This window comes from Tribolium madens, unplaced genomic scaffold (assembly GCF_015345945.1).
Source record: "Tribolium madens isolate multiple individuals breed KSU strain unplaced genomic scaffold, Tmad_KSU_1.1 Scaffold_91;HRSCAF=231;Tcas5.2_LG7, whole genome shotgun sequence".
Taxonomy (NCBI): domain Eukaryota; kingdom Metazoa; phylum Arthropoda; class Insecta; order Coleoptera; family Tenebrionidae; genus Tribolium; species Tribolium madens.
Window position 1 is genome coordinate 13,243,422 of NW_025401063.1, and position 23,252 is coordinate 13,266,673.

At 29.8% G+C, this 23,252-nt stretch overlaps 4 protein-coding genes and 1 non-coding gene across 11 annotated transcripts; 3 read left to right on the top strand and 2 right to left on the bottom strand.

The window, feature by feature from the left end:
• The first annotated feature begins 800 nt into the window (after positions 1-800).
• LOC123011164 (allergen Tha p 1-like) lies at positions 801-6,978 on the top strand. Of its 2 annotated transcripts, XM_044408485.1 has the most exons (3): positions 801-1,134; positions 5,729-6,174; positions 6,359-6,978. In XM_044408485.1, the coding sequence occupies exons 1-3, from the start codon at positions 951-953 to the stop codon at positions 6,446-6,448; spliced, it is 720 nt and encodes a 239-aa protein (XP_044264420.1). In that variant the 5' UTR covers positions 801-950; the 3' UTR covers positions 6,449-6,978. The 2 variants fall into 2 exon arrangements, with proteins under 2 accessions (XP_044264420.1, XP_044264419.1); XM_044408484.1 differs by having other exon boundaries at positions 5,729-6,978.
• A 5,759-nt stretch (positions 6,979-12,737) lies between these two features.
• On the top strand, positions 12,738-17,350 carry LOC123011688 (ejaculatory bulb-specific protein 3-like). The gene is made up of 2 exons (XM_044409268.1): positions 12,738-12,962; positions 17,018-17,350. The coding sequence occupies exons 1-2, from the start codon at positions 12,773-12,775 to the stop codon at positions 17,209-17,211; spliced, it is 384 nt and encodes a 127-aa protein (XP_044265203.1). The 5' UTR covers positions 12,738-12,772; the 3' UTR covers positions 17,212-17,350.
• Positions 17,350-22,294, bottom strand: LOC123011686 (ninjurin-1). Of its 6 annotated transcripts, none has more exons than XM_044409264.1 (4): positions 21,802-22,294; positions 21,324-21,706; positions 18,738-18,911; positions 17,350-18,144 (listed from the first exon to the last, which is right to left on the bottom strand). In XM_044409264.1, the coding sequence occupies exons 2-4, from the start codon at positions 21,387-21,389 to the stop codon at positions 17,944-17,946; spliced, it is 441 nt and encodes a 146-aa protein (XP_044265199.1). In that variant the 5' UTR covers positions 21,390-21,706; positions 21,802-22,294; the 3' UTR covers positions 17,350-17,943. The 6 variants fall into 6 exon arrangements, with proteins under 6 accessions (XP_044265199.1, XP_044265202.1, XP_044265197.1 ...); XM_044409267.1 differs by having other exon boundaries at positions 17,350-17,887; positions 21,802-22,014; XM_044409262.1 differs by having other exon boundaries at positions 18,001-18,461; positions 21,802-22,286.
• On the top strand, positions 21,074-23,140 carry LOC123011689 (allergen Tha p 1-like). Its single transcript, XM_044409269.1, has 2 exons — positions 21,074-22,535; positions 22,605-23,140. Exons 1-2 carry the CDS (start codon positions 22,376-22,378, stop codon positions 22,748-22,750), a joined length of 306 nt encoding a protein of 101 aa, XP_044265204.1. The 5' UTR covers positions 21,074-22,375; the 3' UTR covers positions 22,751-23,140.
• On the bottom strand, positions 22,771-22,844 carry Trnai-aau. Its single transcript has one exon. It is a non-coding gene; the product is annotated as a tRNA-Ile (tRNA).
• Positions 23,141-23,252: the final 112 nt, after the last annotated feature.

The following is a 23,252-nucleotide window of genomic DNA, read 5'->3' on the forward strand; positions in this document are numbered from 1 at the left end:
GAGTTTGTGATTTAAATAATAATGTATAAAAAAATGGTTCATTTATTTTTAAAAAAGTGTCTGATTTCCCACCACAGCAAAATTGTTTATTAGATTGGAGAAATCCTAAAAAATGTTTCAAATATTTTAAGTTTTTATTGGCAGATGGTATTAAAACTAAAGGGTTTTAAAATTTTTTTTCTGAAACTCATAATTTTTTTTTTGTTAAGAAATTAAATTTAGAATGTCTCAAAATTTTAAAGTACGATTAACGTAACTAACTTGTTTATTAATCAGCAAATAATAATGTCAATAATTAATGTTATAATAATATTGTATTTGTTTTGAGTCACTCTCATAAACAAACTCATTCGTTAAATGATCATTAAACAATTTCTACAAGTATGAAGAATTTAAAACAGTGGAGGTGCAGGTGATACTCTTATACTGTTTTTGGCCATGATTTTGAGAAGTGTTTATAAATTAGAGGAAAAAAAGTTGGGAAATCCCGTTTTTGCTACACTTCCCTTTCAAACTTACATTACATTATTCTAATTAAGAATGTAGGTATTTGTCCATTTAAGTTTTGCATGACGCTGAAACGGTTTGTAATTTTTGATATGAAAAAATAAACCTGTTTTAAAAGTTTGCATAATTAAAAAAATATCTGGGCGTTAAATCGCTTATTGAGAACCTATAATCTAGACAGAAATTCCTACATAGGTATGATAATTTGTTCACAACCAGTCCTTTTATTAATCCTGTTCGTCTCCCACTTGCCAAAAGCCGAATGCACTGCAAACGCATCTACGACCCGAAGGCCGCAATCCTTCCCCTGTTGGCTTCGCCGAAAGAAGTAGCGACCTCGCTCTCCTCACACTGTACAAGTTTCTTGCAGGAGACGATTTGGAATCAGTAGTGTGCACCGAAGCACTCGAGCAATTCCACCAGACCAGTGTCGGGGTGTCATCATGATTCCTCTAATTGTTATTGCCGGAATGGTCGCGATGTCAGCAGTACCTGCTGAATTCTACGAGAGCAGATACGACCACCTCGATGTCGAAAGCATCCTCAACAATAGAAGAATGGTCAATTATTACGCGTCTTGTCTGCTTTCCAAAGGGCCGTGCCCTCCACAAGGGGTAGATCTTAAAAGTAAGTCTTGACATTCTTTCTCGAATTTTTCAGTGTCATGTATTTCCGGTCAATTTTATTATTATTGCACTTACATAAGTGAATGTCAAACTTGTGTTGGCGCTAAATGGGTATTTCCTAAAATTTCGGTAGTGAAAGTTCATAAATTATACCAAAAGACGTTTAGTTTACACTTCGATTCGACAACAATGTCTGATAAGATCTAGACCTTTCACTTAAGATCGCCTGAAAAAATTATGAAGGTTGTTTTGACCTATTACAAGTTTACATGTTTATCGTTTTTATTAAAGTTTAAATGCAACGAAGTGCTATATCCGACTATTTATCATTCTTAAGATAAACAATACTTTCAAAAAATCGCAAATAAAAAAGTAGGTCTTCAACAGCCGTTCAAAAATTTATGCTAATACGATTTTTAACTCCTACGTAAAAGATTGTTGATAGATTTCAGAGGTTGGATTAGCAGTTCTTTTCTTGACCAAGCATCATTATTATGTCATTTCATAATTAACATTTTTGTGGTGTTAAATTATCATAACTTAATTTTTTGTGACATTTATTTAATTGTTGACAATATTGCATATCTAATATGTAACATTACGGCAGTAGATAAACTTATTGAAATGTTGATAATTTTTTACAAAACTAAAGTGTTGTTGACATCACTATTTTTATTTACAGTCATCTTCCAAGTCGTAAGAACATAATATAAAAATTGTAAAAGGCCAAGGTTAAGTTCATGATAAATGCCTTGATTTAAGTATTAGACATCTACTTTTAAGATAGTGGTAATTTATTAATAAATAAAAAAAACTAACTAAACACAAATAAAAGCGTGTAGTTAAGGCTCATCTCACTTAAAAACAAGACTTTTAATATTTCTCTTAAATGTACAAAAAATATTTTTTGGGTTTTTTGAGATATTTGTTCTTTCATTTTTGATACATTTTCATTTACACTTTCAATGGTATGTATGAGTGTGTAACAGATACACTTTTTAATTTCTTTATAGTGAATGATAAACAAAAGCACAATTAATTTACAGTTTTTATTTTATATGATGGTTACAATTTTTAGAAAAGAAGGAAATTGTCATCAATGTATTAAAAATATACTGTTTTTTTATGCTAGGCCTTATTTAGGTATACAGGATGCGCCAGAACTCGCGCCCCAGAGAAAAAGAAAAAAAAACAAAAATTTTTCAGTTTTTAGGCTTTTTTTAATCGATGTTGTGAGCTACGACTCCTCGGAGAACTCCACTAACAAAATTTTAAATTATATTTTGTTTTTATGTAATTTTAAGCTGATGGTACAATGCGTATTTATTTATTTATTTAGCCAAAATTTTTTGGTCTAAATTTAAATAAATCTCTATGTGGATCCCATTTGAAAAATAAATACATATTTGGCTGTCATCCATAGTAAATTATATGACCTACTGTTATACAAATAAATTAATAGAATAAACAAATAGAACAAATACGCAGCTAGTAAAAAAAATAGGTGGGTTTTTTAAAAATTAAAATTGATAAAAATACAGGGTGCGCCAGAACTCGCGCCCCAGAGAAAAATGCCATATAAGGTAAGATACCAGGAATATGGAAAAAATGTTAAAAAAATTTTATCTATAAAAATTTCGAAGTTATGAGGGTTTAAAGTTTGCATTTTGACTCTATTTATTTCTGTTGGAAAAATAATTTTCCAAGTTTTTTTGTTATAGGCTATTAAAAGCGGAAACAAGGAAGCTGTATTCTAAATTGTAACTCTTTTCAATGTTATTTGTGGCTTTTATTGGCAAATTTTTTGTCCCTTTACTAAATAATTGTAAAAAAACATATACAAGATCATCAGTATCTTTAAATAGATATAAAAAAAAATGTCAAATGTCAAAAAATAAATGTCAAAATTTTTTGACAGATGGAATTTTTTAAACATTTTTTTCATGTTTCTGGTATCTTACCTTACTTGAAAATTTTCTCTGAAGCGCGAGTTCTGGAACAGCCTGTATAAAACTGCTTCTTTTTTCTTTTAATTTTTTATCTTTTTTTAAAAAACATTTTGACATTTTTGAGATTTTGATCTAAAAAGCTTAGTTGAGATATCCTAAATAATAATGTAAACGTACTATACACAAACTGGAATAGAAGATCCATATTTTACGAGTACTTACCATTTTTAACTGTAATTAAACGCTACTTAAATTTTGGCTGTAATTTACTTGCATGACATTGTAATAGCAATTGTAAATGGATCTTTTTGTAACACATTTTAAACTTTTTATTGATTATATGTCATTATAAAATTTTTACGTTTCCTATTATTAAGGAGTTCTGTTACCGGTTTAAAAAAATGTCATTTTTAGGTATACACTAACTGCATTAATAATTTTGTACAGTTAGAATTCAGTTATCCACTTACACAAGTACATACATAAATAGTATAAAACAATAATAATTGAACTTGTTTTCTGTATAGTGTATAGGTACAGAGTAATTCAAAAATATGGGACCAACTTTTGAATGGTGATAGAAGACTTTCAGCTCAGCTAGTCATAAAAATTATGTCAGATTTTTGTTTCAAGCTTTTTTTTGGAAAAAAAAAACAGAATTATCAATTTTCATATTATTACGTAGGCATCTTAGTTTTTTGTTTCCGATGTTGTTAGATTTAATTTATTGTTGAATTTGCTAGTTTGTTAAATGTTTTCTACACTATAAAACACAAGTTGTTGATTTTTTTTAACAAGTTTTTGTTTAACGTTACGTTACGTTTTTGCTAACTAAATTTAGGAATACACAATCGGAACGGAAAAAAAACTTGATCTAAAATGTAATCTTTAAAGAGCTATATCTTGTGAGAAAAGGCTCAAATAGTTTTTTGTCATGGGAACTTTTAACTCAATTGGATGTTCTTCATCACCACCCAAGGGATGGTCCGACACTTTTGAATCATCCTATAGAAAGAATAATGTAAGTAATATCAATTTATTATGATCCTTTATCTGTCGTCATTGATAAGAGAATTACAATGCTTTAGCAATTTCGGTTTAATTACATTTAGTATTAATATTATCAAAAATTCACAGTATTTCAACAATTCGTAGAAGCAATTATTACTGTTAATTAGCTTATTGTTTATCACATTTGAAAGATTGGCTGTAATCACTGTGAATGTGACAAGACCTACAATTCTTGCAGCTGGATTAGTGCATTATTTAACATTTCTCAAGAATGACTCACTTTAGAGGCCATGCACATGATCACAATTTATACCTCTTTTATCAGAAATTTTTATCTGTTTTGTATAACACAATGTTTTGTAAACACACTACCTTATTTACTAATTAAATTTCCCTGTTTTGTTAACATTATTCAATAACAAACATTTCAAGAACAGAAAAAGTTTGTTTGAGTTAAGCATAATTTACAATTATTATCAGTATAATTAGCATAATTGATCAAGAAATAAGAAATGAAACATATTATGATAGAGATTTTTGAAAGTTGAACTTTTGCCGAGATAAAATTTCTCCAATGAAACAAGTAGCGCAACTTGATAAAAATAAAGTAACACTGGAACAATTTTAATTCGATTTCACTTTAATCTCAAGGATACCTTTCCTTAATTACACGGTTTTAAAAACCAACAAAATTTAATTACCTAACTTCAGAATAAGCAACTATACAAAATTTTTACCAAAGCGATGCGAATAACTAAATGCAGGTTTTGTGATTCTGTATAAATTAGCATGATTGTTGTGACTCCGAGACAGCTAAGGTCACACAAATTATATTGGCCATGGATGAGTCCACCTCGCAGACAATAAAACAAAACTATAATTATCAAGATTTTTACTAGATTTTTTTTTCTTCTTAACTCGCAATAGGAGAAACCATTGTTATTATGGCGCATCCACCATTTTTCCGTCTAAGCACATTTACATCTATGTATTTAATTATTATTATTATTACCAAAATGTTACAAAGGTTAGGTGTGTTGTATTTAATTACTTCATTGTATACAAATCTTGGTGGGCGAAAATATGTTAAAAGTAAATAAAGGTTGACGCATTTAAGTTAATTATTATTCAAAACAGCTAGTTTAAATAAAGTTAGAACTAAACAAAGTAAATTAAAATGATTTAAATAATTTGTTAGCTTTGCTAATAAATAATTCCAAGACCTACAGCACACAAAGTGAAATTTAAAGACAACATTTAAAATACAAAACGTTCTTATACATTTTACTAAAACAATGTGTGAACTAACAATTTCCTTACACAACTCAGCGACATGAATCAAATAATTTATCGTCTAAGACGGTCATTTAAATGCAGAAATTAAATCGATAGAAAAAAAAACACGCAACACAAACAATAAAGTTGGCAATCCTGGAGACATTACGCCAACAATAATAACAATGTATTAACTAGTTTCGCAGCGATTGACATTTTTCCCATCAAAACGCCACTTCCTGATGCAACCACAAATATAATTGCATGACAAACACTCAACAATACCCTCCTCTTTTGAATAATGCAACAGCAAATCCAATCTTGTCATAACTATTTTTAAAAAGATATTTTGTCGTACAGGGGTTCTCCCAGAGGCTCTCCAAACCAACTGTGCCAAATGCACCGAAAAACAGATGGCGGCTGCCTATCGCTCTGTCAAACGCCTGAAAAAAGAATACCCCAAAATCTGGGAACAGTTGCGAGCAGTTTGGGACCCCGATGATATCTACATCAGAAAGTTTGAAGCAAATTTCGAATCTGGGAAATCTTCAGGTGTCACTAGTACCAACACTGCTCCTCCAACTCCAATACTGTCCAATCGTTTTGGAGAGAATGATGAAAACGACGCTGCCACCAACGTCATCTCTTCAACACCCCCTCCCCCTACTACTAGTACTACTACTCGCACTACTTTAATCACTAAACTTACTACTAAACCTACTACTAACCCTACTAACAAACCTGTTGTAACAAAACCATCACAAGCGCCACCGTTTGCGACCGTTGGGGCTAATCTCCAAGCTACGGTGAGTTTTGGTACTAACTTAGTTGGAGGCATTGTGCGTAGCTTAGGTACTTTGGGTTCGAGAGTGGTCGAGTCGGGTACTAAACTGGCCAATATGGTTATTTCAGCAGCTTTAAGGCCTTAAATGTTTACTTAGTAGATAGGTTTGTGTTTGTTGTGTCACTAATCCACCATCACCATTTTAGGTCACATTCATGGCGGCACTAAAAAAAATTGTTATCCAGTTGTACCAACACAAACTGGAAATTATTAACAGAATACTATCTGGGAGATAGGACTTAACGCTGAAGAGTGAGGAAGAAGGATGTCCTTTTTTTGTTATTTGTCATTGTCTCATTAGTTAGGACTGTTAGAGTCATGCCATTTCAAATGTCATCTTTCAGATAGACTGATTTTTTTTAATAGGGGTCTGAATTGGCTGTGCACATGTCAAATTACGACGTTACTTAAGTAATATATAACGTCGGATTCAAGGCATCGAGGTCATGATTTGACTCCATGGCCGCCATTCAAATTTTATTCGACAGTCAAAGATTCAGATATCAGGTTATCTTTATTCTAGTCTTTGTAATTGGCTTATTGCACAAAAATACAAACCAAGGCCTAATAATGCATTCAAATCTTAATAAAGCTTTTTACGTAAACTAACAAAATCTAAATTGCCCCCAAAATTTATTTATTTATGAAGCCTGATACTCAGTTTTGCAAAAAACCGATGTAACTCTTAAGTCATGTGATATTCTTGTATGTAATTTTAACTTTAGTAGTAAATTGTATAATTAGTTGAATAAAAAACAAAATATGATTAAGTAGTTTTTTTTCTGTTTTCAAACTAATTATTCTACTATGAAGATGAAAACATCGAAAAAATCATCAAACACATAAATCAAAATTTGACTAGCATATTAATAACAGTAATTATAAACAGGTATTGACATTAGGAAAGTTCCAGCACCCCTGGACCAAATCTGATTGTGCTTATTGAGTTTTAATCGAGACTAGTGGACCTTGAAATGTAAATTTAAGACCGAAAATTGAATAATTTAAAGAGCGGATTAAATGAAAAAGACGGGAGCATGGGAACAGTCGACTTAAAAATAAATGAAATCCTGAGAATTTTTGCCAACATTTATTATGTGCGAAAGGAAAATTTAGGTTAAATGGTGCAGATCAATTGTAAAGGTTTATTTCATAAAAGAAGTTGGTATTTCGTGGGAAGTGTATTGCATTACGTAATCTGGAACAACAAAAAAATATCAGGTATCCAGGTCTGTTCTTTATGAATTATATGAAAAAAATGGAATTTTGTTAACGAAAAAAAAAAACAAACATTTATTTCTATTTTTACTATACTGTACCTATGTACAAGACAAGTGTATTGTTTATTATTATTAATAGAACTGTTGTTATCGAAACATTTAAGTCGACAATGTTGTGTCTCAATTCTTTAAATTATCAAAGAGTCCTCAGATTTATTAGAATTTAGTATAAATTATGTGAATAACGCATTCGTAAGGATTTTATTTTATTACGTACAGCTACATTAAAAAAAACAGGAAATTAAATTTTTCCAAATGTAAATATGTTTCTAGTCGTCAGTTATCAGTTTGACAATACTTATCAAAAATATTTCTATCAATGTCATCAAATTTATACCAACTTGTGCAATGCCGCATTTAAGTGAAGTAGAGGAAGTCAAAATCCTGGCTCACCTGGAAAATGGTAGGAAAATTATAGGAAAAAGTACCATCGGAAGAATTAATAAAAAGTGGGTGAAACGCAAGATGGCTTTGGAATGCCCTAAAAGTACAAATAATTAACTATTAAGTTGTTCAGTTTGTTATTAAATTTGAAAATATAATTTGTTCAAATATAACCTATTTATATTTTAACATGACATCAAAATATTTTTAATAAAACACGTTCACACCATGGAAACATTGAAAAAGAAACTCTATTTTTTTGACATTTCCCGTTTTTCTTAAAGTAGCTGTGTTACGTAGGTAGACATAGTGTAGATATCTAAAAAATTTATTTGTATATTAGGAAAATGAACAGTTTTTACATAAAATTAGTTATAATTTAGAAAACTTTGCATAATGTAAATGCTTTTAAAAACTACTTATACAAAACCCTTAAACGATTGTTATTATGTGTTGTAATCAAACGTGGCTATAATCAATTAAAATGCAGTTTACTTCATTTATTTTAAACCATTTTTTTCACGTTAACTTTTAGAACAGTTTCAAAGTACCTTCTGAAACATCTAAATATAATTATTATTATACATTATTATATATTCTCTTGTTTTTATTAAAAACAACCTTCATACACCTCAAAAATAATACCTTTTCGAAAACTTCTTAACACATTTGACATTTTAATTGATGCAAAAAAATTGATAATTTTTACCATAAAAAGCTTAGAAGTAAAAAATTCCTGAATCTTTAATCAATTTACATTACAAATGTGTGTCTAGTCACGAATGCAAAAATTATTCAGGTAATAATGTTTTTTTTTAATTTTAATTATAGTTTATTTGTAGATTTGATTCTAAATTAATATTGTCAGTCTATGCATGTTTTCATTATACAATTCAACTGTAGGTTCAAAACAATAGTTGTCAAAACAAATATCCTATCATTTTGCCACCATGTGTAACAAAAAATTAATTAAATATTTTGATGTCGAAACATTTATGCAGTTTTTAAGAAAATTTTGGAGTTCCCCAAAATAATTAATTGAAATTATTGTAATTATGCATAATAAATTTTTAGAAAAACCACATTGTAAAACTTTACGTAGTAGAACTATTATGCAACTCTAATTTCTAAAATCTGTAATCTTAGCATTGATCTCAGTAAATACGGGGAATAGGAAATCCACCATACGAGTATATTTAAATAGCTGTATAGTATATTGTAAGCGAAATCTTAAAATAACAACAAAAAATGTTTAAAGTTATTTCCAAATGTCAGACGCGCCTTATAATTTAGCAAGTTTTTTTCATTGAACGATTAAACCATGTAACTGGTTTAGAAGACTACTGGTGAGATCAATAAACCAAAATTTTAATCTAAAAAATTTTACTAGCTTCTTATTATAAGCTATTAAATTGTAAATACATACCTACAAAGTGAGCCTTAACTTATACGCATTAATTTAAGGTTAAAAGGTTGTAATCAATAATATGTAAAAAAATGAAAACAAGTTAAATAGAATTTTTTATTTTTGTTGAATGTCAAATTTCAAAAACTGAAAAGATTTATTATATATTTTTTTTCATCTTTATTTGATATTGCTGTTTTCTCATGTTGTTTTCTATTCTATTACCCCATACTCTTATAATGCCGACCATTGTATGGACTACCACTTTAAATGTTTTGTTTGTATGTTTTTTAAAACACAAATCGAAATGGAAGTTTTAATAGTCGAGTTTTATCGCTTTTTTTAATATGTATGCAAAACAAGTTATTTTAAGGCTTAGGTTTATTTAGTTTAAGTCAAATCATTTAAAAAGAATAAGATTATCTTTTACAAGTTAAAATCAACTCTTTAAAACCCACCAACTACAAGTTTGATTTAAGAAAGACGTGATGTATAAAAAACGATTATTTAAATGTACCTAGTTATGTTGGTCATATCTCGTAAATTTTTAGCTAATTAATTATAATAAGCAAAGTGTATTCAATTGTTTAGACATTTTTAAGCAACTGCATAAGTATACAGAGTGTCCCATCTAAAATTTGCAACTCCCAAATTCTACTTATTTAAAGCTCTGGGCAAATTGGTATTATTTTTGTAACCTAGCAACGGATATAATTTTTCAATCACATCTTGAAGTGCCATTCTGGGATTGGTGAATTTAAGAGTCCAATAACTTTCTAATGCAAGCAAAAATTACTTCTTCGGCTGCACTTTATGGCGATCTATTACCGATGGCACTTGACATTTTTTTCTGGAGCGCGAGTTCTGGCGCATTTGTATATTATAGTCAAAAGCACAGAACGTTAAAAGCAGTCTAGAAAAATTGTTGACTTTTAAAATTCAAACATTACCAAAAATTACGTCACGGTGATAGTATCTGAACCTCGACGAAATATGTATCTAAAAATTTATTACAATTCATCTCACTCTTACTACTTTTTTAAAAATAAAGTATCAAGCATTAATAATAATTTAAAAAAAACGTGATTAAATTATAATATAATAGGTGTAGATATAATAGGTTCATCTTATGTATAGGACACCTTCTCAACAACTTCTTCCGCTAATTTATTATTATTAATAGATCAAAATAGTTAAAAACATTTAAAACATAGTATACTTACATTAAGTTTGCGCATACTGGTTTATTATGTTTTAACAAAAAATGCAAAACAAGTAGAAAAAATTTATGTACCTAAATATTTTAGTACCTCTTTCATAATATGGAAAACGTCGCCTTATTTGCTAAAATTAGAAGAAAAAAAACAGTAGTGAAAAATTTGTATCTTTATCTAACAGTCTGTTCTAATTATTACTCTGTTCACTAATACAGAATCACCTACAAGCTTTCATATGTATATGTCGTAGTCATTGGGCATAATGCGTCATTCCGCGGAAAGCCTAGTCTTTGGCCGTACTGCCGGCAGACGCTGTTGTAATCAAATGAATATTCCTTTGTTTGACTGAAATTTTACGTTATTTCAGGGATTGCCTACTTAATTCTCGTCAAACAAAGTAACCGGTTAAAGCATTACATGTTACAGCGTTTGACGGAAGTGTATTTAGTCATTTGCTGAAAGCTTGAAATTTTATTGTGTAGTATTTCGGGCCGTAACATTTAGTAATTGTTGGACTTTTCTTATTGAAAATGGATAATCATAAGAGTTTGTTTTACGAGTATGACAAATTAAATGAATATTGTTTGAAAAACAAAGATGCCAAAAAACCGTGGAATTATGAAGTAATGAAGGAGGTAAAAGACTTCTAACCTCAAAATACACCTTTATTTCAATTGTACATATTTTAGGCTGCAAAAGATATTTCTAAAGAATATATTTTTATTTTTGTTTAATTTACCTGAAGGCAAAAAATACATTTTTAACTGTTGTTTAGGTCATGTACTTACCGTTTTTTGTATGATTTTATAATATTATATGTTTACATTATTCGAAATAAACGAAACAAATATTTGCTACAATAAAAATATTTTAGTTTTTTTTCTTTTCTTTTCTTCTACCAAAAATTTACATTTCTACAGAAAGTATCAAACATTTCAAGACTTTTCAGCAAATGACTAAATACACTTTCGTCAAACGCTGTAACATGTAATGCTTTAACCGGTTACTTTGTTTGACGAGAATTAAGTAGGCAATCCCTGAAATGACGTAAAATTTCAGTCAAACAAAGGAATATTTATTTGATTACAGCGTCTGCCGGCAGTACGGCAAAAGACTAGGCTTTCCGCGGAATGATGCATTACGCCCAATGACTACCACATATATACAGGGTGAATATAAAGTATGGAAACAAGCGGTTTTATTTTTAATCATTTACCTCAAGAAAATAATAATTAATATAAATTAAAGTAATATAAAAAATGTGATCGTATTTTCAGAACGAAATTTTGTTTTGTTTTTGAGTTATGCGATTTTTTTTTGTCAAAATTGCAATTTATGTGAAAAAATTTTTTTGAAAAAATTAAATATAAAGCAGATAGTTGTAATCCTTAGAGTATAGCTTTTATGAGAAAAATGATTTTATAGTGGGTTGCCATTTAAATTTTTTTTTTTTGTAGAACTCAAAAACAAAAGAAAATTTCGAAAAATTTTATTCTTGTTAAATCATCACGTTTTTATAGTACTTAATCACTCTTCAATTAGTTTCTTCAAGAAATAAATAGTTTAAGCAAAAAATGTTTGGTTCCATACTTTTTATTCACCTGGTATATTCATATGTATATTATTGTAATAAACAAAACTCATAACTGGAGACATTAGAAGCCAATCAGTGGTTGGCATAAGTGATGTTAACAGTTTAGTATTTAAAAAAATTGTTGTATAAAAATGCTTGTAAATGTAAAAAATATAATCTTTATTGAAAGAGAATTGATACCTAATAAAGTATGCCTTACATGCATTTCCAACTGAAAGATTTAAAAATACAGTGTCTTCTGAATCACATAAATGATTTTGAGAAAAATTGTGACTTACACTAGTCAGAATCCAATCGGTTTCTGAGCCTTTCAATTAATAGATAGGTAATAATCAACAATTCATAAAATGTTAGACAAAAAAATGAAATCTTTGGCCATGTCTAAAAAGCACGTCCATTCTTAGAATCAAATTAATTTTGAATATTAATAGTCACATCTCGTATTTATGGTTTCTTATTATATAAATTCTTGGTAGCCATCTATGGTGACAAGGTTATAAATTCAACACTCTCGCTTCCGATTATGTAGGTCAATAAACGATATAATCAACGAAATGCAATAATATTTCCCATTCGAATCACGTGCCAACTGTTACTTTCCTCTAACCCCCTTTTAAACTTCACTGCTTATAAGATGGATGTAAATACAAAACTCACATTTACCGAACAAGACGTATACCATGAAACTTATCAGTGCTGTGATACTTTGCGCCTTTTTGGTGGCAGTTTTGGGCGCAGAAAACAAATACACCAGCAAATACGACAACGTAGATGTTGATAAAATCCTCAATAATGACAGAGTTTTGACGAATTACATCAAGTGTTTGATGGACGAAGGGCCGTGTACTTCCGAAGGACGAGAACTGAAAAGTAAGTATAACTTTTATTCATAATTCCTAATAATATAAAAGATTTTTGAATAGACTTCAAATATGTGTTTAGTTAGTGTTGTGTAAGCAAAACATTTTGACAAAAATGGAAATAACTTGTGGAAACCAATTCTTGAGTAATATTTGAAGGAGTCGATTTATTACAAAACCACTTTCTCTGTCGCTTTCTCTAGAACACCCTCATTTATGGTCGATACGACCGGTTTTATCGTTTTTATTTGATTTTTGTTTACTTTTTTAGCATAAATTAATGTATTGAGGACAAGGAAGCAAAATTAATTATTATTTGCATTTTTCTTCGTGGCTTATTCTTGGAGTAAATTTTCAGCCTGAAGTAAATCAACGATTTTTTTCATGATTGTTATCCACTTATTACAAAAAATGGCGTTGAAAATTTTATTAACATTTAATTATATAGCTAGAATTTAGGCGTGTCAGGCTGTCAGGATAAAAATATTGAAGTCACTATTAATAATATCTATCTATGAATAAATAGGTAAATTTACGATGAAATATTAATTATCTTCTGACAAAAACATTTTTTTACATTTTATCAATATTGATAATAATTAAAATTAATGATTATAACATTTTATTTTACATAAAGGAATCCAGGGTAGAATGAACTTTTTCGCCCAATATCACGTACGACAGCACAACCACAAAATTCGAATTAATAAAAATGCCATAATTATTATGTACGGTAAATTACATTAAATATTCTAGTTCTCCGTAGCCATATGTTCAAATTAATGATTTTGTTCGCATTTTCGAAAATCGAAATATGTACTATATTTACCTACTGTAGATAATCATGAAAAACATACATATCAACAAAAGAAGATGCGATTTTTTAAGTTAATTGCAAGGTTGTCACCGATCATTTTTGATAAAATGAGAAACTTATTATCAACTACTTGAAACCTATATGAAATTTGAAAAAAATTATAAAAATTTTATTAATGCCAATTTTACATACATTTTTAATTAATTTTTAATGTATTTAGGGCCAGTTTCATAATCAAATTAAAAGGACTTTAAAATGTGAAATTTTTGTCAACAAGTTCGTATTAATCAACATATTCTAAACAACATTTAATTTAATGCTCTTTTAAATTCGATTATGAAACTGGCCCTAAATACATTAAAAATTAATTAAAAATAAATTACCAACTATTGACTTATTTAGTGCGGTTTGATGCATATTTTATAAAAAAAAATATACAGTTAATTCTCTTTTTCAAATGCTAATTCAAATCAAAAGTTTTTCATTTCCCCAGCATCTTTATTTTTATGATTTCTGGAGTGTAGGGTTGAGGACAAGTTGGTTTTCGTTAATATCAGAGGAGCAGACTTTTAAAATGCAGTTTGTCCATGTTTTTATGAATTAAGATAAAGTTTTTTTGTAAGATGCCTAAGTACTCCAGCTGTAAAATTATAGTGTCCAATTGTGTTCAATGTGTACATATTTTTTCACTTATAATTACACGAGAGCTTTTTTTTTTCGAAGTAAACTTGACATTTTAATGAGAATTTTGTTTCCTGGCGATTTAACGAAAAAAACTGCTTCTGAAAAAATTACGAGTCCGTAGGACCCTAAAAGAGGTGTGGATTGAGGGTGATTCGTCACTAGCGCTCGTGGTTTAGTTTTCTTACATGATAATGAAGGGTTATTCTCTATTCAGCATTTGCGCGCCGGATAGGATTAGCCTTTACCTTATGTCCGACACTTCCAGTTATTATTTAAATAATAGTTGGTTTCCGGGTGAAGGCCGAATTGGTTTTCGCATGGGCGAGTAGATCAAAGTACAGGCATGTTTATATTTTGGCTTTAAAGCTGGTAGTAATGTTCAAATAACTATTGTCTTGAAAATTATTTAAAACTGTTAAAAATACTTGAATGTTTTTTGAATTAAATGCCTGGCATGCATTTGTGGTTCTTTGCAAAAATACCAAATTTTTAGCCCACCCATGATGCGAAAACTTCTGTTACAAAGTTTATGACTAAATAGTCTATAAATGCTGTTACATCTCTGTTTGGTGGCTGAATTTCAGTAAGATCGAAGGATAAACAGTCTCCAACCTCTTCAGAGGGCAAAATGGGTAGGTCAAACACATATTATGTGAGATATTTTGAAATTTTGGAGTCAATCACAAGCACGAGCACTTGCGGTCGCCTTTTAAAATTGCATTCCTATTATCTTAATACTTAAATCCGTTTAACTGACCAACCGACTGAAGGGAACAAATTCAACCATGGCCCAGGAACCAACTCGGCTTTAGTTAGAGAGGATTACAAAATTGGGGAACCAGCTTGACACGTTCCAGTAATAAATATGTTTAAAACAGTGTATATTTTTATCGTACAATAATAACGTTTTACCAACATTTTTGTCTAAGAGCAAGCCTCCGAATGTCTGTTATTGAATTCAAAAAGCACACAAGAGAAACTCATGTCATAGACTATTTATTATTCACTTCTTAAATCCATGACTTTTTAAAATATTTTGTTTTACTTATAATAGAGATATAGTACCTATTTATCGATAAATTGTTACATGTTTACCTAAAAAAATCAAAATCCTGCAACAAACACTAATTTTTGTGTCTTGTATGAATGTAATTAATTATTTTTTTCCAATTTGATTGTGAAAAGCAACCGTTGTGATATGTCATTTTAGTTGTCAAATGTGCTTAATTTTATAACTAGTTATAAAATATGACTTTATTTTATCACTAGTGTTAAAATAGCTAAAAATAGCACTATTGTCATAGCGACGCTCCGACATTAGTATGATGTTGGAAAATTATTGAAATCACAGATTTAAAATTCGAATTTGATGCCTACGCTTTTCACAACCAAATTGAAAAAGTCTTGTATGAAAAACGATGTGAAATAGTTATTTTTTGCACACGACGTGTTGGACCACGAGTGTAACGATATCTTTGGAGCGCGAGTTCTGGCGCACCTCTATATCCAGAGATCAAGATAATTTGTAATCGAGTTATCTTTGGATAACGTATGATTTTAATGATGATTTTAATAACTAAATTTGTGATTTACCTTAACAAAAGAACGGTCCTGTTATTATACGTCGGCGACTAATTTCAGACCATTTTGTCGTTTTAACTTTCCACCTGTCATTTTATTTGACGTTTCACGTACAGTTAGTTTCAAAACAGACATACAGTGATGGACAGTGAATTTCATCCACCCAATTTACTTGACAGATTAAAAGTGTAAATTAGTCTTTAGGTTTTCCTAACCTTGTTTCAGAATTTTGATTAACGTTTGTCATGTTGACAATAAGCTCGATAATTCTTGCTACTTTTTACCTTTGTCCTTTGAAATGGTAGTCCTTGGTATGCACAAAAGTATAGAGACACGTCTTTGAGACATACCTTCTTATACCAGAGAGATAATTTTTATTTTATTAAACGCACTTACTGCTGGCATGTTCGAATTTGATTAAATTTGACAATATGTATTTGAATGTCAGTTAACCTGACAATAAAGCACAAACTACAGTGAATTTTTGTGAATTCACAGAAATTGGGTGGACGAAATTCACTGTCCATCACTGTACGTGTTTGGATTCAAAGAGAACTCAATTAAAAATTATCTTGATCTCTCGATATAATGTAGTTTATACATTTTTTTAACAAAAACTGCGCTTTATTTATACCAAACCTTTTTTTAGGTGTAGATAAGTAAATAAACATCTTATAAAAATAAAAATATTACACTTCTTCGAAAACAATATAAAACTGCTTTTATTTATTGTGATGGCATCAGACAAGTAGGTATATAAATGTCTCGTACAAATTTAGTATCTAATAATGGCTGTTTTTTAAATTTATTTTACAATTTTCTTGTTATATTTATTGCATAGGGGCACCTGGGTTCCTGGGTACGATATCTTTTATACTATAACAACATAAAAGCAACAAATTATAAACGTTTTAAGGAGCATAGTATTCTAGAACATATTCCTTAATAATACTTTTTAACAAAAATGATTTATTTGCTTTCAGAAACTTTACCAGATGCATTGGCTAGTGGTTGCACGAAATGTAACCAAAAACAAAAGGAAACAGCAGAGAAAGTTATCAGACATTTAACACAGAAGAGAGCCAGAGATTGGGAACGTCTTTCAAAGAAATATGATCCGGAAGGTCAATATAAGAAACGGTACGAAGAACACGTAGGTTCATCACGGGCTGCCTAACCTCACCACCTTCACTTGCTTTCATTCTGTAGTTTCATATTTTTGTATTCTATCGATTTCACCCCTCTAATTTCTATTCATTTGTTTGTTCAATACTTTGTATGAAATGATTACAAAAATAATAAAAGATTATTTTTAATATAAATTCTTTTATTGAAAATATTACATTGAAGGTACATTTCAATTTTATTACTTACTAAAATAAAGGTGTCTTTGGAAATATGTTTTTTTAAGTAATATAAGTGTCTGACTAATAAAGATATCACTAGGTAAACATACATGAGTAATACACATAAATTAATGTTAAGACAGAGTTCATCTTATGACTTTGATATTAAACTTTGATTAAAAAATTTCATACAAGGTTTTTAAAAATTCTAAAAGTAAATCTTACATTTCTTGATAGTCCTCTTTAATATGATTTTATGAACCTTGTTTGATCAAATTTATTTCTAATACAGGTAGGGATAAAAGAACTATGTTATCACTTAAGCTTTAATCACGGCTTATTGCTATCCTCCTTCATTTCAAATGCACTAATTAGGATATTTGTAGCCATTAAGATAATATTGAGGCAAAGTATAATATTGTTGGCTCTGTCTGCAGACTTGTGATCCCCTTCTTTGTTGAGATTGAGTGAAGTCCCCAGAAGAACACACAGGATCGCTTGTACCACCTTCGTGTCACGAAAAAGAAAAAAAAAGAAAAATAAAAATAAAAAACATAAGAAAATCAAAGTTCTGTTTTAAGAGTGGTAACGTTAACAGCAATGGCGGGATCTAACCCAAAATTCATTTTGATTACATCGCAAAATAAAGCCCCGGTCACGAAACCTAAAGAAATATGATGTAATATCCAACTTAGGTTTTTAATTTTTTCATCCTCGTATATTTGCATTATTGAAACCACGATTGAGAGCAAGGCTGCTGTCACCTAAGGAAAAATAATGGTGTTAGGCAAGAATTGTAAAATTACAGAAATAACATATTTTCTTATTCGACATTTGGCGTGATCCCATTAAGCACTCGCTAATGATATTATAAGCGAGGTGGAGCTTCGGTATGTTCGTAAATTAATCTTAGTGGTTGATTTGAATATTCCAGCCCGAAACCGGAAATAACAATATTGATTACGGAAATTAAAAAAATGAAAATAAGAATAACGTCATTTAGAATAAAAGCGGCGAAATGGTCATGTTGCTTGTTAATGTTGAGGCCTCCAATAATCACGAACAAAATAGCGACGATTAACTGAAAGAAAAGAATATTTTTACACAGAGTCCAAGGCAGGAGGATCGAAAACTGCATATTTTGCTATAGTGGGGTCAAAACACGAGATAAGTAAATTCAGAACTGTTATAACAAAAGCAAAAATTGTAGTTATGTGGTTAAGAAAGTTGGCGGAATAGTGGTAGTCTGCGAGGTGCAAACGACAATCCCTCATTAAATGAAGTGTGAGGCAGAGAAGCCCCACAAGCACCTGTAGAAATTAGTGTAAATTGTTTGACTTGTTGGGTGAATACACACCTGGAGAACTATGGATATGCTAATCAGAGTTAGCATCAATACGTAGAACTCGTGTTTTTCCCCGACTTGAAGAACATACTTCAACTGTGAGGCATTGGCAGTGAGTAAGGCAACGTCGAGGAGTCCTTGTGCTATGGTTTTCTTGGTAGCATATTTATTTGCATCCAAAGATTTCTGAAATTAAAGTATCTTGATGTAATAGTTCGTAGTTGTGAGTATTTACCAAAATATCTAGTCCTTCGCCAGTAATTATGTTCGGCAAGCCGCTTCGTGCCATAGTTTATTTCTTATAGTCTTACTAAGCTAACGCATGGTATTTTATTACAAGACCATAGTGGACTTTATCAGATTTGTTGTAAGCTTTATCATATTGATAAGATAAAGTCAAAACAATTTTAATTTCAATTATCACTTTTCTTTGTTTTTATTTGGTAAATTTCAATTAACTATCAAATTCAAGCAATTTAAAATTAAAGCTTTTATCACGAAAAACTGTCTTAAACCAATTAAGATTAGTGGGAAAAAGTATTATGTTCTAGCATTATTTGTATATACAAATTTTATGTATGTAAAAGAAATAAAAAGCAACTTCACGAAAAAAGTAAAAGAATCTAAATTAGCCCCCAAAAACACAAATTATTCGTACCTCTACCAAAAATGAAACTTTATATTTTTCTACTACAAAGATTCAATGGCGATTAGGTTTTATCACTTTATCAGTGCTATGACATGACACCCAGTCAAATTTATTATAAATAACGTTGAGATTTTCAACCTTTTTACTCGTATTACTGATTTAAAAAAAATATTACTAAAAAGTGCCTTCACACGTGTTGCACACTATACTTTTTCTACGATTGCATCAAATACACAAAAAAACACTCAAAACTCATGATTTTCTGAGACTGAAAAGCTTGTCTAGATACACAAAATTAGCATGTTAGCACTTGAATTAACATGCGTTCTGAATTCATGAAAAGTTTTGGAGTAAATGATTTCAAGTGTAGTTAGTAGTGTTTTTTTCACACTTTTCATAGCAGTCGTAGAAAAAAAAAAGTTTTAGCAACATTTTATTTATAATAATTAGAAATTTTTCAGTTTTTGGGCTTTTTTAATCGATATTGTGAGCTACAACTCCTCGGAGAACTCCACTAACAAAATTTAAAATTATATTTAATTTTCATTTAATTTTAATAATTATTTAAGCTGATGCAACAATGCGTATTTATATATTTAGTTAGCCAAAATTTTTTGGTGTTAAATTTAAATAAATCTGTATGTGGAACCCATTTGAAAAATAAATACATTTTTGGCTATTATCCATAGTAAATTATATGACCTACTGTTAAAGAAATAAATTAATAGAATAATCAAATAGAATAAACGCGCAGCTAGTAAAAAATAGCTGGGTTTTTAAAAAATTAAAATTAATAAAAATATACTGATTGACACTACCATAAAATTTAAAAGTTGTTCACCAAATTAAATGATTCGTTTTATGATGTTTACCTAAATATAGCTGATATGAATCTATAAGGTTCTCAAAATCAATAGTTTAGACCCAGCTTTTAACATTTTATTTACAGTACATACTCTAATTTTCATAACTCTAACTTATAATTTTAGGATCAATACAAGTAAATATCCAAAGAAAAAGAATATTCGTATATCAGTAGGGTATTATTGTTTATCTTCTTTATCATATTTTCATTAGATGTTTGAGTGCAAATTCTGCAGATGAGAAACAAGGAAAGGTGTTTAATTTTAAATTATAACAAGTAAATTATTAGGTATAACCTACGGTAAAAATTAGGATTAAAATTTTCTAAATAATAGGTACATAGCCAATAATAATCACTAGCATATCATGATAATTAACTCCGAAAATGACTCAGAGATATATTAAATATAATTACGCACTCACAGTTATATCTTATTTAAAGTAAAATAATTATCTTAATCCTACTTTATGTTAAAATTCTATAACTTCATCATATCAAATCATTTATAGAATTTGATTTGAGTAAATAATTTTTTTTTATTAGTTGTTAAAAAAGTAATAAAATGTAACGAATGTAGCTACTGAAATGCAAATTTGATTTACCAATATACCTAATATTAACAATTATTGTTGCAGAGTTAGTTCATTAGTACGTACTAAATAATAGTAATTAACTAACATTAAGATTAATGTAAAAAATCGTTAAATAATTGATGAACTATAATTATATTAGTATTGCCTTAAAATTAAAATTTTGTTAGAAACAGGCCAAGGTAACTTAATCAAAAGCCGGAATCTCGTTTCTTTAATAAAGTAATTTCTAAATTATGAGTAGAATAATTAGTGTGCAATATTACTGTTAAAATATGTTGGTACAATTTTCATAGCAGAAATTGAATTAACGCAAAAAAACAAATGCACTAATCCAGCGATTTATTTCTGCAAGTTTCTATAACTTTCTTCGCGAGTCTTTGAACCGAAACCGTTTCTTCTCAAAAAACACAATTATTCAAGCACATCGTAAACATCCAAAATTTTCCCACTTTCACTTTCAACAATAAAAAATTAAGTCATAACTGACTTACCAGAATATAATCGCTTATGGTATTCCCATCAGTTTGAGATCTACCAGGTTTATTTTCACTAGCCATTGTTGCAGTGGCGATGGATCACTGAACAAGCTAAATCAATTTTGGAACAATAAAAATAATGAATTCAAAAAGAGATTAGCTTTATCGTGACGTATCTGCCACTGATTGTTGATACACATCGATTAGAGTGGAGTATCGACAAAACTATTTTTTATAAGTTTCGGTTTGATGGCCACAAGGTTATTGGATTGCAGTCATTTTGCCTTTTCGAAGTGAATCACTTTCTTTGTCTTTTATAATAGTGTGAAATATTTTTTTGTTAGATCATTATGACAATGTTGGTATAATTCAGCTTTAATGACATCTCAGCTTTCTCACTGCAATATGCGACAATTGTAGTTATTATGTAAATAAAAACAATGTTTATTGTTTGAGTTTTCTGAAAATGAAAATATAAATAGAAACCACTTACTTGGGGACGATAAGCATCTGGAGAAATAGACATTTTTCTACCTGGAGATGATATATCGATCAAACGAAAACAAAAGCACTCGTTTAAATGTCTACAGGAGATAATGAACAAAACGTTGATAAAACATAATATAACGTTAATCCGTCGGACTTTCGATTAAAACAACCTTCCAGGCAATGCCGCTAGAATAAGCTCTACCACGATCAATTTTCCTCGACCAATGGTAGTGACGCTCCCTCAATGTTGTAATTGCAATAATTTTGGCTTCCAATGCAAACATATTGAGTGACTCATGAAGAGGTGACAAAGGTTTAAAACGACCCGCCGAAACATGCGAACTAGATAAGAGAATGTAGAGACTTTGCAAATAATGTCAAACCTATTAACTATCTATAAGAGCAATACGAAATGTTATTACTCTAATATTAAGCAAACTATCTCCCACTCGTTGCATTATCTCGACTTTTACACAACTTGCGACAAGAATGAAGAGATTTTTGTCGGTTGATGGCGTGTGAAAGGTGGTTTGAATATAAATAAAGGAGCGAGGGAGACGACACCCTCAGTCCTCAAGATGCCTTTGGTGAAATGGTCAGTGGTTCTTGTGATACTAATCGGAGTGGCTTACCAAGTTCAAGGCCAGTTGGGTCTTGCTGGTAACAATTACATAGAGAAGCAGCTTTTGTGCGCTCTAGATAAGGCTCCTTGTGACGCACTTGGCAATCAAATCAAAGGTAAGATACCAGTTGTTGAAATCATTCTACTTCAAAAATGGGATTCCCCTTCACTTTCATTTGTTTCAGGTGCTTTACCGGAAATTATCGGAAAGAATTGTCAACGTTGTGATTCAAGACAGGTGGCGAATGCCAGAAGAATTGCGCGATATGTGCAAACGAAATATCCTGATGTTTGGAATGCTTTAGTTCAAAAATATTCAGTGCAAAGTTAATACAGATGAAAAAAAATTTGTGGCCCATGAGGGGATCGAACCCGCGACCTTCGCGTTATTAGCACGACGCTCTAACCAACTGAGCTAATGGGCCAGTGACTGTACGTTCTTTTCACTCTGTTATAACAGTTTTTTATCTAAATTAAGCTTTGTAATAAAATTATTTATAATTGAAATCTTATTTAATTGTAATTATTTGCAACTCTTAAAATATTAGTTAACTAACCTAATCTATCTTATTTCTTGCAGAATTGCCGCTACGTATAAATAATGTATTAGTAGTTGCCTATATGTATAAACTATACCTACTTGACAAAAACTAATGCTATGTATGATTGTAATGTTATACAATACAAAAATTAAAAGTACAATAAAACTATTTTTTAAGTAGAAACTAATTTTTATCACTTTTCAGCTTAAAGCAAAGATTATATATATTTATGTATGTATATTGTTACCGATGATCTTGTATAAGTATGTTTTTTCATAATTATTCAGTAAA